The sequence below is a fragment of the Euprymna scolopes genome, chromosome 5 (assembly GCF_053919585.1).
Source record: "Euprymna scolopes isolate OS-2025 chromosome 5, ASM5391958v1, whole genome shotgun sequence".
Lineage (NCBI taxonomy): Eukaryota > Metazoa > Mollusca > Cephalopoda > Sepiida > Sepiolidae > Euprymna > Euprymna scolopes.
The window spans coordinates 103800803-103820175 of NC_136486.1; the positions used below are offsets into that span (position 1 = coordinate 103800803).

The window sequence follows — 19373 nt, forward strand, 5'->3', positions numbered from 1 at the left end:
AAATGCTGGGGAGAGAGTGAGAGAGGAAATGCTGGGGAGAGAGTGAGAGAGGAAATGCTGGGGAGAGAGTGAGAGAGGAAATGCTGGGGAGAGAGTGAGAGAGGAAATGCTGGGGAGAGAGTGAGAGAGGAAATGCTGGGGAGAGAGTGAGAGAGGAAATGCTGGGGAGAGAGTGAGAGAGGAAATGCTGGGGAGAGAGTGAGAGAGGAAATGCTGGGGAGAGAGTGAGAGAGGAAATGCTGGGGAGAGAGTGAGAGAGGAAATGCTGGGGAGAGAGTGAGAGAGGAAATGCTGGGGAGAGAGTGAGAGAGGAAATGCTGGGGAGAGAGTGAGAGAGGAAATGCTGGGGAGAGAGTGAGAGAGGAAATGCTGGGGAGAGAGTGAGAGAGGAAATGCTGGGGAGAGAGTGAGAGAGGAAATGCTGGGGAGAGAGTGAGAGAGGAAATGCTGGGGAGAGAGAGAGAGAGAGGAAATGCTGGGGAGAGAGAGAGAGAGAGAGGAAATGCTGGGGAGAGAGAGAGAGAGAGGAAATGCTGGGGAGAGAGAGAGAGAGAGGAAATGCTGGGGAGAGAGAGAGAGAGAGAGGAAATGCTGGGGAGAGAGAGAGAGAGAGAGAGGAAATGCTGGGGAGAGAGAGAGAGAGAGAGGAAATGCTGGGGAGAGAGAGAGAGAGAGAGGAAATGCTGGGGAGAGAGAGAGAGAGAGAGAGAGGAAATGCTGGGGAGAGAGAGAGAGAGAGAGAGAGAGGAAATGCTGGGGAGAGAGAGAGAGAGAGAGAGAGGAAATGCTGGGGAGGGAGAGAGAGAGAGAGGAAATGCTGGGGAGGGAGAGAGTGAGAGAGGAAATGCTGGGGAGGGAGAGAGTGAGAGAGGAAATGCTGGGGAGGGAGAGAGTGAGAGAGGAAATGCTGGGGAGAGAGTGAGAGAGGAAATGCTGGGGAGAGAGTGAGAGAGGAAATGCTGGGGAGAGAGTGAGAGAGGAAATGCTGGGGAGAGAGTGAGAGAGGAAATGCTGGGGAGAGAGTGAGAGAGGAAATGCTGGGGAGAGAGTGAGAGAGGAAATGCTGGGGAGAGAGTGAGAGAGGAAATGCTGGGGAGAGAGTGAGAGAGGAAATGCTGGGGAGAGAGTGAGAGAGGAAATGCTGGGGAGAGAGTGAGAGAGGAAATGCTGGGGAGAGAGTGAGAGAGGAAATGCTGGGGAGAGAGTGAGAGAGGAAATGCTGGGGAGAGAGTGAGAGAGGAAATGCTGGGGAGAGAGTGAGAGAGGAAATGCTGGGGAGAGAGTGAGAGAGGAAATGCTGGGGAGAGAGTGAGAGAGGAAATGCTGGGGAGAGAGTGAGAGAGGAAATGCTGGGGAGAGAGTGAGAGAGGAAATGCTGGGGAGAGAGTGAGAGAGGAAATGCTGGGGAGAGAGTGAGAGAGGAAATGCTGGGGAGAGAGTGAGAGAGGAAATGCTGGGGAGAGAGTGAGAGAGGAAATGCTGGGGAGAGAGTGAGAGAGGAAATGCTGGGGAGAGAGTGAGAGAGGAAATGCTGGGGAGAGAGTGAGAGAGGAAATGCTGGGGAGAGAGTGAGAGAGGAAATGCTGGGGAGAGAGTGAGAGAGGAAATGCTGGGGAGAGAGAGTGAGAGAGGAAATGCTGGGGAGAGAGAGTGAGAGAGGAAATGCTGGGGAGAGAGTGAGAGAGGAAATGCTGGGGAGAGAGTGAGAGAGGAAATGCTGGGGAGAGAGTGAGAGAGGAAATGCTGGGGAGAGAGTGAGAGAGGAAATGCTGGGGAGAGAGTGAGAGAGGAAATGCTGGGAAGAGAGTGAGAGAGGAAATGCTGGGGAGAGAGTGAGAGAGGAAATGCTGGGGAGAGAGTGAGAGAGGAAATGCTGGGGAGAGAGTGAGAGAGGAAATGCTGGGGAGAGAGTGAGAGAGGAAATGCTGGGGAGAGAGTGAGAGAGGAAATGCTGGGGAGAGAGTGAGAGAGGAAATGCTGGGGAGAGAGTGAGAGAGGAAATGCTGGGGAGAGAGTGAGAGAGGAAATGCTGGGGAGAGAGTGAGAGAGGAAATGCTGGGGAGAGAGTGAGAGAGGAAATGCTGGGGAGAGAGTGAGAGAGGAAATGCTGGGGAGAGAGTGAAAGAGGAAATGCTGGGGAGAGAGTGAGAGAGGAAATGCTGGGGAGAGAGTGAGAGAGGAAATGCTGGGGAGAGAGTGAGAGAGGAAATGCTGGGGAGAGAGTGAGAGAGGAAATGCTGGGGAGAGAGTGAGAGAGGAAATGCTGGGGAGAGAGTGAGAGAGGAAATGCTGGGGAGAGAGTGAGAGAGGAAATGCTGGGGAGAGAGTGAGAGAGGAAATGCTGGGGAGAGAGTGAGAGAGGAAATGCTGAGGAGAGAGTGAGAGAGGAAATGCTGGGGAGAGAGTGAGAGAGGAAATGCTGGGGAGAGAGTGAGAGAGGAAATGCTGGGGAGAGAGTGAGAGAGGAAATGCTGGGGAGAGAGTGAGAGAGGAAATGCTGGGGAGAGAGTGAGAGAGGAAATGCTGGGGAGAGAGTGAGAGAGGAAATGCTGGGGAGAGAGTGAGAGAGGAAATGCTGGGGAGAGAGTGAGAGAGGAAATGCTGGGGAGAGAGTGAGAGAGGAAATGCTGGGGAGAGAGTGAGAGAGGAAATGCTGGGGAGAGAGTGAGAGAGGAAATGCTGGGGAGAGAGTGAGAGAGGAAATGCTGGGGAGAGAGTGAGAGAGGAAATGCTGGGGAGAGAGTGAGAGAGGAAATGCTGGGGAGAGAGTGAGAGAGGAAATGCTGAGGAGAGAGTGAGAGAGGAAATGCTGGGGAGAGAGTGAGAGAGGAAATGCTGGGGAGAGAGTGAGAGAGGAAATGCTGGGGAGAGAGTGAGAGAGGAAATGCTGGGGAGAGAGTGAGAGAGGAAATGCTGGGGAGAGAGTGAGAGAGGAAATGCTGGGGAGAGAGTGAGAGAGGAAATGCTGGGGAGAGAGTGAGAGAGGAAATGCTGGGGAGAGAGTGAGAGAGGAAATGCTGGGGAGAGAGTGAGAGAGGAAATGCTGGGTGAGAGAGTGAGAGAGGAAATGCTGGGGAGAGAGTGAGAGAGGAAATGCTGGGGAGAGAGTGAGAGAGGAAATGCTGGGGAGAGAGTGAGAGAGGAAATGCTGGGGAGAGAGTGAGAGAGGAAATGCTGGGGAGAGAGTGAGAGAGGAAATGCTGGGGAGAGAGAGAGAGAGGAAATGCTGGGGAGAGAGAGAGAGAGAGAGGAAATGCTGGGGAGAGAGAGAGAGAGAGAGGAAATGCTGGGGAGAGAGAGAGAGGGGAAATGCTGGGGAGAGATAGAGCGAGAGCAAGAATGTGGGGAGAAAAGAGGGAAAGGAGGTGCACAAAATGGACAGGGGGAAAAAATGGAAAAGGAAAACAGGGAAAGAAGGTTGAAGGAGATAGAAAGGAAAAGGAAAGCAAAGAAGGGAGAAGGTAGGAAAACGGGGAGAATGGAAAGAAAAGGAAAAAATACAAAAAAAAAAAAGAAAAAGGAGAAGAAAGAAGAAAAAGGGAAGAGAATGGGAAGAGAGAAAAATGAGGAAAAGAGAAAAAGAAAAGGCTAAAAGGTGTTGTTGGGAACAAGGTAAGGCTAACTATAGTGAATTCAAAAGATCTCAATTGGCTTCAACAAACCCTTTCCTATTTCCAAAGCAGCTAAAAATGTTGCTTTCTGTTGAACTGAATGATAATTGCCAAACAAAATATAACAAAAATTGGAAAAGAAAAAAGTTACAAACAGTGACAAAAAGGAAAGATCCCAATTGAATATCATGATGTTAGTGCTGAAAATAATTAAAACAGGTTACCTCCCCTCTCAATACAGAAACTTGGGGGGGGGGGCTTTTGATAAGAAAGTTAAGTGATTTTAGGGACTCTCCTATTGAACCAATGACTTGGTGAGATGCTGTCATTCAATGAATACATGTGGTGCCATACTGTTTACAAAAAAACAGAAAATAAAGAGAAAGAGCCGTGCAATTGCTAACCAAAAACATCTGATATGATTCCACTGAGAAGATGAGATGCTGCACTTAGAGATTTATTTTTTTTTTTTTTTATTATTCAATCTCATCCTTTTGGGCAACTTGTCTGCAAATCAAAACAATCAAATGGAAAACCTGCAAAGAGTTTTTTTTTCTTTTTTATCCAATTTTGAATGGTAAGCATCGGAAAAAGGGCATGAGAGGAAAGGATTGGGTCCTACTCCAGCTTCTTTTTTTCTTTTTCTTGGTTCTTGCATTTAAACGGATGAAAAATTACAAACACATAAGGAAGCAAAGATCCGGCTCAGTTTTACTTTGTTTCTTTTTATCCAGTCCGAACAAACAACTCATAAAGAACCATTGAAATTCATATTTGTAGGGCAGTAAATATTTCTAATATAAAAACTACAAACAAAATAAAAGCAATTCACTCCAATTGCTGTTAATTTACTTAAAGTAGATGAAGCAAATTGGAAATGTCCGATGATCCATTAATATAGATAAAAGGGAGGGGGTACATATAAATCCAGAGTAGAAAAGAAAAAAATCATTGGAAAAATGGTTGGATCATTCTACCGCTCCAGTAGATATCTCACTGCCGATGCAATTCTCTATCTGTATACGAGCCAAATACATCCTAAAATGGAGTACTGTTGCCACATCTAAGCAGGAGTTGCTCATCCCCCCTCTATCCTGCCTTGATCGAGTTCAAAACCGGCTTTGAAACCTAGCAGGGGATACACTTTTTCCCCACAGAAGAGACGTTGCGAGCCTGTTTTTGCTCTATAATTATTTTCATGGCAAATGCTAATTTGAGCTCCAATCTCTGGTCCCCCCCTTGCCAAACTTTCACAAAAACACTCGACTAGCTACAACCACTATCAACAGTTTCTCCCCATTCTATCTGTGCCTAAATCTAAATGCAGATTCCACAAACACAACTTCTTTCCTAGAACTGCCCGCTTGTGGAAAACTGTTCCATTGGCCTGCTTCCTGGCCGACTACAGCATGGTGGCCTTTAGGTCTAATGTAAACAAGTTCTTGTTGAACTGTCTCCTTAAATAATCAAATTTTACCCAACTTACACCATTCATGATTACTACACTACCATCTTAAATTCATTAACTCTTATCCTTGAGTGGCCTTCGGGCTTTGATAAGTGGTGACTCTTTTGTACAAAAAAAAAACTCATGCATATATAAAACTCATCCTTATTTCGGAATTTTTGAAATGAGAATTGGTAAAGTATCATGTCCCAATGTACTTCCCTCCCCGCAAGATTAGTTTTTTTTTATGCAAGAAAAACTCAGCTCCCCCAAAAAATTTACTCTGGATTGGGAAAAAAAAAAAAACAAAAAAAAAAAAAAAAACTGCCTCCGAGCAACTTGTAACGTCAGCTCAACCAGGCACAACCATTTTATTATTATTATTTTTTTTTTTTTTTTTTTTTTACATGGAGGTCACCACTTATCAAGGCCCGGAGGTGACTCAGGAATAAGGGTTATTGCGTGTACAGTAATCAATGAGATAGTATTGTAGTAATTATTAGTATTGGAGTTTTGATAGAGTGTCTTACTTAAGAGGGCGGTTTGTCAGGAATTTGTTTATGTTGGACTTGAAGACATCCAAGTTGTAGTCAGGTGGGAAACAGGCAAACGGAAGAGAGTTCCATAGTCATGCACTTCTGAGAAAGAAGCTCTGCTCATGGAATCTACGTTTGGATTTAGGCACAGATAAAGAGTGGGGAAAATTATTGACAGTAGTTTCAGCCAGACGGGTGTTTCTCGTGAAAGACTGGCGAGGGGGGACCAGAGATTGGAGCTCACACGAGCACTTGCCATGGAAATAACGATAAAACAAAGACAGGCTCACAACATCTCTTCTGTGGGAGAGAGGCTGCAGGGAAGAGAAAAGGGCATCACCCACTAAGCTACGAAGTCTATTATGTACACTGTCAAGGCAGGATAGGCTGTTTTTAGCAGCTCCTGCCCAGATGTGGCAGCAGTACTCCATCCTTGGACGTACTTGGCTTTTATACAGATAGAGAATTGTGTCAGTAGTGAGATATCTACTGGAGCAGTAGAAGGATCCCACCATTTTCCCAGCGTCCTTGGCAACAGACCTGATGTACGTGTCCCATTTAAGATCAGGAGTAAAGGTCAAACCCAAAAGCTTGTCAAAACATGGAGCCTCCCCAAGACAAGAGCCATCCATTTCAATTGATGCCAGATGGGGATCAGAGCGTTGATGATGTAAAGATAGAAGCTTGATTTTGGATGCATTAAAAGTAACCAGCCACCTCTTCCCCTACTGCACCACGCGCTCAAGATCAGAAGAGAGAGAATTAGAGAGAACCTTGTAATTTACGGCCTTTGATGTGTTGCCATAGATGGTAGTGTCATCAGCATAGATGTCAACAAATGATTTAAGTATGTGTTTTGGAAGATCATTGATGTAGATCAGGAAGAGAGTTGGGCCCAGGATGGACCCTGAGGGACTCCAGTATTAATACTGTGGGCCTCTGATTTCTGCCCATCAACCACTACTCTTATGAACCTATCGGAGAGAAATGATTTAATGATTGAGAAAACATTACCAGTGATACCATGGCCGGAAATCTTGTGAAGTACGCCCTTATGCCATACCTTATCGAAGGCCTTCGATATGTGAAGAGCAATTGCCCTGGAAAGGAAGCCTTTGTCAAGAGATTCACTAATCCTATGAGATATAACTGTTAGCACATCTGCTGTAGATCTAGCAGAACGGAAACCATATTGCATGTCACTAAGATGGTTGTTTCTGCTGAGGTGGTTGACTACTACTTTATTTAATATGGATTCCAGCAACTTATGACACACAGGAGACTTATTGGTCTGTACCTAGAGGGAGATGACTTTTCACCTGAATTCTTAAATACAGGGCATATTGACGAGGTTTTCCAGGGTGTTGGCAAGCACTTCTCCTTAAGGCAACACTTAAACAGTTTTGTAAGTATGGGGGCAAGTTCTGGTTGGAGCTTTTTCAGCACTATAAATGGAATGCCGTCAGGGTCAGTTGCTTTACTGGAATTAAGGTTCTTGATTAGCTTGGCAACCTCACGCACAGATATTTGTATGTTGCATAGCGTGTTGTCTGTTATAGGAGAAAATACGGGGAGTTGATGGCCTTCGTCGCATAAGATAGAATTAGCTGCAAAGTTCTTGGCAAATAGTTTGGCCTTATCTCATGCTGATGAGATGACCTCAGGTCCATTGACGATGGTTGGGATGGAACGCACACTTCTGTTCAGGATCCTGTTTGCTATTTGCCAAAACTGGTGGGAACCAAGCCGCTGCTCAGCTACTTTGGATTTAACGGACTGAGCATATAGCTCTCTGGCATTTTTTATTACTCTTTTACAGTGGTTGCTGACAGTCCTGAAAGCAGCTTTAGTCTCAGTACATCTATTACGTTGGTAGCTATGGAAAAAGTGATTTCTGTGTGCGATGGCAACAGTACATTCTGGGGAGAACCATGGCTGGCTGTTAGGTTTCTGTTGGAATTTTTTGGATGGTATGAACCGGTCTATGCCTACAATTAACCATTCGGTCAGGTCCGATACTATAGAGGACACATCCTTTTTAAACATGGAATGCAGAGGTAGATCAGATATGAAGGTACAGAAGCTATCCCAGTCAGCCATAGAGTATCAATATACAGTACTGTGGAGAGGTACGTCTGTAGACTTATTACATTCATTTTTATCTTAACTGCTACAATGGAGTGATCGGAAACATGAACATAGCTCAGGGGAAGTTGTGAGAAAAAGGTCTAGAAGGCTTGCATACTGACCGGTAGTATCGGGTACACGGGCGGGTTCATGAACAATCTGAGTGAGGTCATAGGCAGTGGCAAAATCATGACAGAACCTCCCCTCGTCATTGGTCTTATTTGAGTGGGTCAACCATTCCACATTATGGACATTGAAGTCATCACAAATGTGAATGTTAGCCGAAGGATGAGCAAACAAGATGTGGTCAATTTTCTCAGATATGCTCTTAAAGAGAGTAACCCCACTGTTGTGAGGGCGATAGAGGGCAAATATAAATGCAGTGGTGTAAGCTAGTGCAACCCGGAAGCACATATAAGGTAAATTAGGGTCTTCTCTGGAGATATCCCTACCACATGGAAAGCCATCTTTAATGTAGGCACATATTCCATGCCCATGGCGATCTTGGGGGTCAGATATAGATGTTAAGTTAGAGTATCCTTTAATTATGAATTCGTCTAGGGCAGTGGTTGGCCCTATGCCAGTTTCACTTAGAAAAAATATGTCCGGTTTCGTCTCCTGTAATTGTGTTTCAACCTCTGGAAGGCTGAAACGTAGACCCCTGATGTTGGAGAAGGAGACCTGGTAGTAGGGGTCTACGTTGGAGGATGGGGTTCTAGGTTTATCCGTGTTTTTTTTTTTTTTTTTTTTTGAGATTTGTCATGTTGAGGTTTTGGGATTTGTGGAACAGGTTGATAGACTTGGTTGGAACAGGACAAAGAGGGAAAGTAAGAGAGAAAAAGACAAGAAATTTTTTTTTTTCTTTTTTTTTTTTGTAGCACATAAGGTAAAGCCGTAACAATTACCCACTAATATGGCATCGAGAGGCCCTACCAGAAACTACTGCATGGTCCAGAATCCACTCACCAAATGGCAATACAGCAGCCCCGGTATTTTGCACCTGCTGATAGGACAGCCTCCTTAGTGGTTAATCCAAGGTTCGGGATCCCTGACTATCAGGCGGATAACGTCAGCCCAGATGAAACGTTTACCTCCAGCACCCTTACTAGTGACATGACCACAAGGATAGACATAGAAACAGAAATTTTCCGACTTCTCAGGTTACTGTTCACAAAGTACTACCGACCTGGAAAGCAGCTTTTTCTTCACCCTTTGTCAGAAAAATCACTCATTGGAAATGAGGACTGAAGGACAAAAAAGGAGAAGCGAGAGTTACTGGAGCTGCCGATAACACATCCATATGCATTATCTACTCTCCATTAAAAAAAAACGGAAAAAGGTGAGAAGGACTTATTAATATCTACTTAGTACAAGTCCGTTGCCCCATTCCCAGTTTAGGATATTACTTGAAGATAGTCTCCCCTCCCATATTAATGCATGGATACTTTTGCCTTTATCTACCTGGAGCTAGAATGTTCGAGCATTCCAGCTCCACCCCATAATAAATACGCTATAATGGAACTTTTATCAAATTGGAGAGTTTGGTTATTTGAACTCGTTTAAAAAACTGATTAAGAAGTAATACCTTTAGGGTTACGTATTAAGTTTAGACCATTGTTTGCTGTTGATTCTATATTCCAACAATCTCAGCACATCATACGAGCAAACTGATTTCTGTCATAATTCAGGCATTCTGGGTCTCTCAGTGCAAAGTATCTAAAATATTTCTTGCAATATTATTGAAATAAACAAAACAAATTTAATCACTTGAAATCGAGAGTTTATTTTTGGCAAAACCTTAAAAGATATTTCTAAAAGTATACTCTTGAATTTTTTAAAACCTAAGAAAATGTTTAGTTCTTTTATTTGGACTAAATTTTGAATAAAAAACAAGTGACTATTCTCTTCAAGATTTTAATTTTTTTTAACACTAGAAAAAAATCTCATTCTACAATTAAAAAAATCTTATTTTTGGATTTAAAAAATATCAAAAATCAGTCACAATTGCAATGCACTTAGTTACATTAGTGAAGAACGCAGCTTGACAAAAGTTGTTAAGAAATTGAAACTTCAAACTGAAATCTAACCTGATCAAGTCATTTCCTCTGTTGAGGAAAGCATCACCACTGCTACTCATACGTTCCACCGATGCTTCACTTGAGTTGCTCAGAGGGTTGTTTTTTGCTAGGCACGATAATATGGAAGAAATCAACTGCATTAATCCAACGGACAGAGAATCAGAAGGCAATTTTGCACCTGTTGTATTATCAGGAAGCAGTTCCTAGACAAGCAGACAAAAAGGAAAAACAAAACTCATTAATATATCGAGTAAAGTGAGTCAATTTCATGTAGTGTTGTGGTTAATAATTCATTTTCCTACAAAATTTCTGATTTCACAGTTTTGTGCTTTTTTTTATTTTATTTTTTTGCAAAACATTTGTTCATTTTCTTAAAAACAAAAAATATTTAATATGGATTTAATTTCTTCAAAAATATAATTTATCAACCTATGATTTTTAAAATAGATGCAATCTAAAATAATTATAGCAGCAGTTAATATGAACCTGGAACTGAAAAAGAGGTAAAAGAAGGCTTCTTGTCTTTTTCACTTCCTCTCCTTTCTTTCTTGTTACCTTAGAGACATAAAGGAAAAACAATTAGTATGCTTCATGAATCACTCACTTAGCAGGCATTTTATAGAAATTGAGTGAGTTCAAACCTCAATCACAGAATAATTACTTTTATTCTAATTTTATCGTAAAATGAACTTAAGCATTTCTAATTACAATATTCAGCGGATTATTTAACCCTGGGTTTTGCAATAAATCACAAAATCATTCATTACTTTCTTATCTCAAATAACACCAAAATTATATCGTATCTTATTTTTTGTCTGTGAAAATGATAAAATCTAAAACAACTTAGATAAAAGTTATATCTATTTCTTTGATGAAAACTATGCCGTTCTTAACATTATGGCCACAAATGTACAAGTGTGTATATTAGTATTGGGATGATTCCAATATTTTTTCCAATTCCAATACAATTACTGATTCCATACTAAATTACCAATCCCGATTCTTTATAAATCTCTAAATACTTAACTATAGAGTTGCTATTTTTCCTCCTCTGATCACAGTCAAAACACATGTTAAATGTGCAGATATTTTCTTAAGCATAAAAATTACACTTGTGGAGAATGATTTATACATTTTAGTTTCACCAGTAGTTTAAAATTATAAATATTTATTTTTATCGTTGCTACTAGCAGTGGAAGATCTTGCTTTTAAACAAAATAAAATTAATTAAAGAATCGGTTTTGGGATCCAAAATTAGGCATAAATTTTTCCCATTCTTCCAGAAGTTCTGATTTTTCCGATTCTCAATTCCGATAAATTGTCCAACACTAGTGCAAGTTTGTGTGTGTATATATATATATTTATTTATTTATTTAAATAAATGTTTAGAGGTACAGAATTTATATATAGTTTTAAAAATAGTAAGCGGAAGTTTCTCGAGAGCTCTTTCGGCTATCATCTCGTCAGGAGAAAATCGATAGCGTACAAAATAATATTGTGTCGAAAAATAAAGAGTTCTAATGGGGAACTTATTAAATGTGCCAAAAGTACGGGGACACTAAAACAAATTTATTTACATTTAAAAACGATTAAAATATTGGCACAACGAGGGAGGAGAAAAAAAAAAAAGCGGGAGAAAAATTCAAAGTTCCCCAAAGAGAAACAATGCGTTGGATGTTTCTTTTTGCCGGCACAAAGAAGGTTGACGCACCGCGATAGAGACAGACTCCAAAATCTTTAAATGGTTTTTGGAGTCCGCTCTATGTAGCACCTCGAACCAATCTATTTTATATCTATCGGCACAGCACCCAATCCACGGTAATTTTAAATAAACCGAGTGAGAAAGTCCCCCCCTTGATCGTTCGAAAAGAACATCCAAGGAGTTTAGTTTTTGTGATATTATGTACTGCCAGGTTGATGGGGTTTCAATGGGGAGTCCGCTGGCCTCAACTTTAGCGGATATTTTCGTCGGGTACCATGAATCCGTTATGTTTAATCGTACAACTAAACCCACTGCATATTTCAGATATATTGACAACACTTTTGCTATTTTTCCATCGCAAAGTGAAGCGTCAACATTTTTTAATAGGCTGAATTCCTTGCATGGAACTCTTAAGTTCACTATGGAAAGTGAGAAGGACAATTCGCTTCCTTTCTTGGATGTTCTTGTCGAACGATCAAGGGGGGCTTTCTCACTACAATTTATAGAAAGCCGACATTTACTGGCCTATATGTGAACTGGTTGTCTTTTGTACCAAAATCACGTAAGGTCGGCCTAATTAATACTTTGGTACATAGAGCCCTCATGATTTGTTCGCCTAACAGATTAGATGCCGAACTCGATAAAATCAGGGAAATATTCATCAATAATGGTTATCCAGTTGACCTTATTGATGACTGTATTTTCAAAAAGGTTGCGGATTTTAAATCCCCTAAAAAGTTTGGACCTTTGAAATGCCCGGTTTATTTAAAATTACGGTGGATTGGGGAAAAGAGTAATAGACTTTCCAAACAGATTCGCAGAAGTATTTACGACTGCTTTAATTCTGTGTCCTTGCGTTTGGTATATACTACGAGACCTGCTTTTCCGTCTTTTCGCAAGGATAGTTTGTCTTACATCCAAAATAGCAATATTGTATATCAATTTAAATGACAGTGCGATGCTGGTTATGTTGGGCGAACATCCTTGCACCTTTTGACTCGTATAAACCAGCATGTTCCATCAAGATCAGACAAGGGGGGATGGGGTCTGGTGGTCTCCCTCCTTCTGCAGCCTTGGACTCTGCTATTGGCCAGCATTTAGTTGACAACCCGTGCTGTGCCGATAGATATAAAATAGATTGGTTCAAGGTGCTACATAGAGCGGACTCCAAAAACATTTAAAGATTTTGGAGTCTGTCTCTATTGCGGTGCGTCAACCTTCTTTGTGCCAACAAAAAGAAACATCCAACGCATTGTTTCTCTTTGGGGACTTTGAATCTTTTCTTCCGCTTTTTGGGGTTTTTTTTCTCCTCCCTCGTTGTGCCAATATTTTAATCGTTTTTAAAAGTAAATAAATTTATTTTAGTGTCCCCGTACTTTTGGCACATTTAATAAGTTCCCCATTAGAACTCTTTATTTTTCGACACAATATTATTTTGTACGCTATCGATTTTCTCCTGACGAGATGATAGCCGAAAGAGCTCTCGAGAAACTTCCGCTTACTATTTTTAAAACTATATATATATATATATATATATATATATATACATATAAATAGACAGCTCCGTTTAGTCTTGTCAGACTATAAGTATGCACTGAAGGATGCCTGCACGTGAAATTTTTGTGGTAAGAGTTGCATAATCTCTAATCACACCTCTCCTGAGTTGGCACTGTTGTAATTCCAGTTGCAAGTATATACAAGTTCAGGATGACTGGAAACAATGTCAAGATAAGTGGAGAGCACATATATGTTTGTGTGTATATATATATATATATATATATATATATATATATATATATACATACATACACACACACAATGTACAGCACCTATACACTATATATATATATATATATATATATATATATACACACACACATTAAACATATACATGTATACACACATATATATATATATATATATATATATGTCGATGGAATGAAAAAGCAAAGATGAGAAAAAAAAACGGATCCAAAGGACCAAATTTGAAAGCAGAGAATTATCCCATGTCTAAGTCATAAATATTGTTTGCATTGATAATAGCTTTAAATATATAGGGAAGGGGGGGGGATAATAAAAGCCCATAACTGCATTAGCTGAGTGAATTATTAGAGTCAATTCGATTAATCGTTACATAGATTTGTTTTGAATAGGTTTGAAGTTACATTTTCAAAGTCAAAACGATCATACACCGTAGTATGAAAATACAAGGCATTGAGTATGTTGTTAGTTTCAGTTACATTTTATAAAAAAGAAAACGGCCATTTGTTTGCAGAAATCATATTTTTCCTGTTAAAACAGGTGGAGAACTCAACTCCTTGAATATTCGATGAGAAAAATGTTAAATATCTAATGGAAAACAAAAAAAAAAAGTGTGCATTTTTACTTACCGTTAATTTGTGAACAAGAAGGTCTACAAGGATCCCTATTTTATTGCTGAATAACATATAGTGGCAATTTTCATAGCATCCTTTGCAGACCTGTCTAAAGACACTACAAGTCAAGACCAGAGACCTGAAAGGTAAAATTTAATAACTGAATGTTTATTCATTACTGTGGCATAATAGCATAGTCAGAATTTGCACAATTAACCAAATCAAAATTGCTAAATTAAAATTAAATTTTTTATAGCAAGTGAAAGTGTTGATAATTTATATTATTTGGATTATAATCGAAATAATATAAATTATCAACACTTTCACACTTGTTATAAAAAAATTTGAATAATTATTCAAACTTCTGTTCTCATCTTGAGTGCTATCCTCAGAACATTTTGGTTGATGTAACTTCCAACCTTTTACAGGTATACCTAGTGAAACTGAAATCCTTCTATTAAACTAAGTGTAGGCAATACTAAGAATACAATCACAAATTACTTAAAACTTCTATCCGTTCATGGCTGACAAAACAAGAGAATGCTAACCCTGTAGATTAAATGAAGGTTTCCATTCGAAATCTATTATACAAATCTCACCTGTCTGTTTAAATGCATGTATGTATGCTTTAAACAGAGGCGACGAATTTTCAGGAGATTGGTATCATTTTGAAGCTCGACGTCTCAGACAACAAATATAAAAAAAATTGGCTAAAAACACTAATTCTTTCACCCTCAACTAGGCAGTTTTCTACAAGGAGGGGGTAGATTTTTTGCGAGCCATTTTTGCAAGGCATCATATCGGTTGGACTGACTTTGTCTAATTTTAACGTTCCGAACCTATGGTCGCATCATGGAGTAGCTAGCGTTAAGACGTCAGATTTTCTTTCACTTCCTTTTCCGCCTTCGCGTCACGGGTTCGAGTCTGCCTGCCTACTACCACTTTTTTTTTTTTTTGCTCAACACACACCTATAAACACCTGGGCAATGGCGGGCACCCAGGCTAGGTGTGGCACTATTTCTTTGTGACACTGTTTCTAACTCCGCAGCATGACCGGGTGGTTATTTGGCCATGCGCGTAGAGATACAAAGAAACGCCTTCCAATAATTCCCTTTCCTAGAGCTCTCTCTCTCTTTCCTGCACGACCACCATGAAGTGAAGACGAATATTCTGTCTCTCCGTAAATGGGGGGAGCACCCCCTCCCTCAATACTAGTTAGGTTAGTTAGCTTTGAAAAGCCGATTATCCAGTTTTTTAATTGTTAAAGTTTTTGTTATATATATTTTCTAAAAAAGTTAAGATTTCTCATATATATTACAATTGTGTCGCATGTCGTCTTTCTTGTGTCTGCCATAAATGTCTCCATGTGTTTTAAGTTGAAAGGCAGCCCTGAGGACAAAGAGATGGATATTCCCACCAGAATGCCACCAGGGTGAAGAGATCATCTTGAGAAAAGAAAGGAGCCACACCCAGATCCAACATCTCAGGTATGATTTTCTTCTTGCTACACAGACCCTAATGACTGGCCCATCTTCATATCTTTATGAGACCGCTTTAAGACATTTACTATAACACGTTTGTCGGTCACACCTCAGTGACTGTATGATAGGGGTATGTCTATATAAAATTCCAGAGTTTAACAGATCAATTCCTGAGTATGAATAGATACAGTGAAGAAGGTTCGAGATTGCATCAGCAAAAACGTTGTGAAAATAACACACAAGTTTAGAACAGTAGTTCGAATAAGTCCAATAATGCAAGTGAAAGTGTATAAATACTTACTTTAGAGGGATTGAAGGAGACACGCCAGGGGAAGAGGTGTCCATTAATAGTAATATGCGGCTAAGTGTCGTCAACCCACCAAGGATACGAAAACTAAACTGATCATCATTTGGAATCTGAAATTGTTGAATTATTAAAATACAAGTTTTTAAAAATAAAAATTGTTGAATTATTAAAATACAAGTTTTTAAAAATTAAAAATAAAAGTTGTTGAATTATTAAAATACAAGTTTTTAAAAATTAAAAATAAAAATTGTTGAATTATTAAAATACAAGTTTTTAAAAATTAAAAATAAAAACGCTCATGTTGGCAGAAATGAAAATCAAAACAAAAAATATTAATTTAAATAAATTTGTCTTCAATATACACGTGAGGCACATCCGGGTTTCTCAGGAATCACCAAAGACCTCTATGCACTCTTACTCTAAGGTTTGAACCCATTATGAAAATTGGCTATTTTTAAATTTCTCAAATTAATAATTTAATGATTTTGTTCTAGAAATTAATGACTAACAGGCAGAGAACTTCTTACTGTGAGAGAAAAGTTACTCATCCAGTTACTAATTGAAAATAAAATATCGATGAAGATTAATTATGCATTTGGAGAGCATTGATTTGACATTGTTTTTGCTTTGGACATGGCTCAGTAAATATTTATCTTGTATGAGAAGTGTTATTTAGTATTTACATATAACCATTTTAGTTAATTCTACTTTATATATAATACTAGCAGACTGACCGGTATTGCCCGGTCATAACAAGCTGCGCATGCGTGCGTGGTCCCCCTCTGGTGCTGCAGGTGAGATGACGCCACAAAAAAATAGTGAAGAAATGATGAATGTGAGAAGTGTGAAGGGCCAACGTTGCCTTCACATTTTCAACAAGTTTCAGAAAAATCTAATGGATGGGGCAAAAGTTATGGGGTAAAAAGTGTCAGTTTTTGTAATTTTGTGACTCCTTTTGAGCTCCTGGGAATGCCGAATCCCAGTGAAAATGGACAAACAATGCAGTTTCATGCCTTAAGACATGTATATTTGAATTCAGCACCATGAAAAACTACGATATAGACATACATATTAAGTTTTTGAGTAATATGAAAAAAAGAGCTCCAAAAAGGCATGTTTTTTTTTTAGCCCTAAAAGTCCCAGAGGGATGCGAACCAGAATTTTGCCAGGGTCACCTATACTGAATTTATATTAATAACAATCGCCTCCACATTTTTGCCAAGTTTCAGGAAAATCTAATGGATGGATCAAACGCTATGGGGCAAAAAGTGTCATTTTAGGCCATTTTGGGGCATTTTTGATCTCTTTTGAGTCCCTGGGAATGCAACGGGAATTTTCAGCAAAAAAAAATTTTTTTTACTGTGCACATCTATTTAATGAAATACAATTTGTGGCAAATTTTCAGGAAAAACCAATGGACGATTATCTGGCAATCGTCCAGATGAATGGCCACACGGACGCCACTAAAAACAGGTCCCTCTCTGATAAATCAGGGGACCAAAATACGCTTAAATATGATATTTTGATTAATGCAGATTTCATATTTATTATTATTATATTGGACCCAATATATAGTAATGATTTAAAAAGTTTAAAAAGAAAAAAAATGACTTATGCCACCACTGAGAATTGAAACCAAAACATTTAGCTTACAATTCACTTTTCCCTTTGATGTTAATGACTACTTTGAAGACATGTTTGCTGCAAAGCCAAAAATTAAAACATAAACCAATAGCTATTACGTCACGCATGCATATTCGTAATGCAGTCGTTCGACCTTCACCTGACAAAGTTCATTTTTTAATTTTCACACCGGTTTTCCCCGGCTAAAACTCAAATGTAAAGTTTCGCATGGGTTCTAATACCCTATATATGAAGTTTCATGTCTGTAGACCAAAAACTGAAAGAGGAGTTTGGTAGGCAAAATTTTTCAAACAAAAATTTATATAGGAAGAGGTTTTTTATATATACGCATACATAAATATATATAGAAAGAGGTTTGTGTTAACTATAACCTTTTTACACCAAAAAATTATGTAAGTATAAATCATGTATAATATCTGCATGAATATAATTACACGTAATAGTTAACTAAAGATGATCATCCCATAAGAAAACCGAAAAAACTAATAGGGAATTAATTAAAATGAATGTTTAAAAGAACATGCAAATTAGCTCGATCTTTTGCTAGTGAATGCAATTTCACGACACGTATAACAAATTTGTATTTTCTTTTTAAATAAATAGAAAAAAAAGGTTTTTAATACGAATATCAATACACAAAAAAAAAATTATAGAAGTATAGATATACTAAGAACCAAAGGTGAATTCCAGATTTTTTTTTTTTTCTAGAGGCTGGAAGTATCAAATTATTAGATGAAACTCAAATTCCAAGTAAAAACTCTTACATACTTATGCTTCATATGAAAATAAGTATTCTAACCAAAAAATAGGAAAATTATATCTAGAAGTGTAAGCCATGTTTAGTTTCAGAACAGTTTCCAATGGTTCGTTGTTCTGCACAAATCCTGGAGGTGACTGGTTCTCAGTAGACAGAACAGTTTCTGATGGTTCGTTGTTCTACACAAGTCCTGGAGTTGACTGGTTCTTAGTGGACAGTTCTCGAGTTGGAATCTACAGAGCAAAAGCTTCTCCCCATGTTGACACGAAGAGAACATATGCAAAGTTTCTACAGAAAGATTTAATATTTTATGAAGCAATTCTGGTTTCTAATTGCTTGGTAGCAGAATGTGAATTAATTCGATTTTTCAGTTCCCAGCAGCATCGTTTATAAATAGAATATCCCAACTGTGCAGGATCATACCCCATTATAAGACAAATATATTGCAACATTTTAGAGTAGAATTTTAATTAAAATTAAAAATAAGTTTCTGTATTTTACTGATCCATGATTCATTATTACTTGGTTATATCCCTTTCTTTAACAGTTTCCGCTATTATCAGTGGCAGATAAAGCTGGTTATTTATTTTTAATCACAATTCTACTGGAAAATTTTCCCAAATTTTTGGTGTAGATACCTATTTTTGCCCAATACATGAGTATATCAAATAGCTTTCCTGTTAATATATTCGGAACTCTGTTCCGCTTGCCTGTTTCCCTCCCGACTTCAACCTGGATGTCTTCAAGTCCAACACAAACAAATTCCTGATGAATGTAATGACACCTTACCAATTCTCCAATACTATTGCTTCACTATCCCTTTGATTACTGTACACACAATAACCCTTATACCTGAGTGGCCATTGGGCCTTGATAAGTGGTGAACTCCATGTAAAAAAAAAAAAAAAAAACTGATTTTCAGTTATATCTACAGATATAAGCACCAGTGGAAAACAAGCGATGTAATTTATTAACTCAATTGAAAAGGGAAGATGATTTGTTTTTGGATACAAGAGCAACAACCAATTAATGTATTGCTTGTTTAATAAGATCAAAAATAAAACCTGCAAAAAGTGCAATATAAGAAAGCATGAAGGAGGAAAAGAAGTAAAAATAAATAAAATAAAGCGTGAAGACGTGATAAGAAAGAAAAGGTTTAAGAAGTAAAATAAAAATAAGAACGTGCTAACGAAAAGGATAAAAACATGAACAGAAAAAAAAGATGAGAAAGAAAAAAAAATTAAGATATAAAAAAAAATTACATAAGGAAAAGAAAATAGAGGACAAAAAGGAAAAAAGTTGTTTATA

At 38.8% G+C, this 19373-nt stretch overlaps 1 protein-coding gene across 10 annotated transcripts in view; it reads right to left on the reverse strand.

The window, feature by feature from the left end:
- The window catches only part of LOC145276941 (S phase cyclin A-associated protein in the endoplasmic reticulum-like), a 559542-nt gene that overhangs the window by 153387 nt on the left and 386782 nt on the right, over window positions 1-19373 (reverse strand). For all 10 annotated transcript variants that reach the window (XM_080128440.1, XM_080128441.1, XM_080128445.1 and 7 more), the window contains 3 exons: window positions 15659-15774; window positions 13892-14015; window positions 9809-10002 (listed from right to left, as the gene is read on the reverse strand). In XM_080128440.1, the coding sequence (XP_079984566.1) occupies window positions 9809-10002; window positions 13892-14015; window positions 15659-15774 (434 nt within the window). The remainder of the gene's footprint in view (window positions 1-9808; window positions 10003-13891; window positions 14016-15658; window positions 15775-19373) is intronic.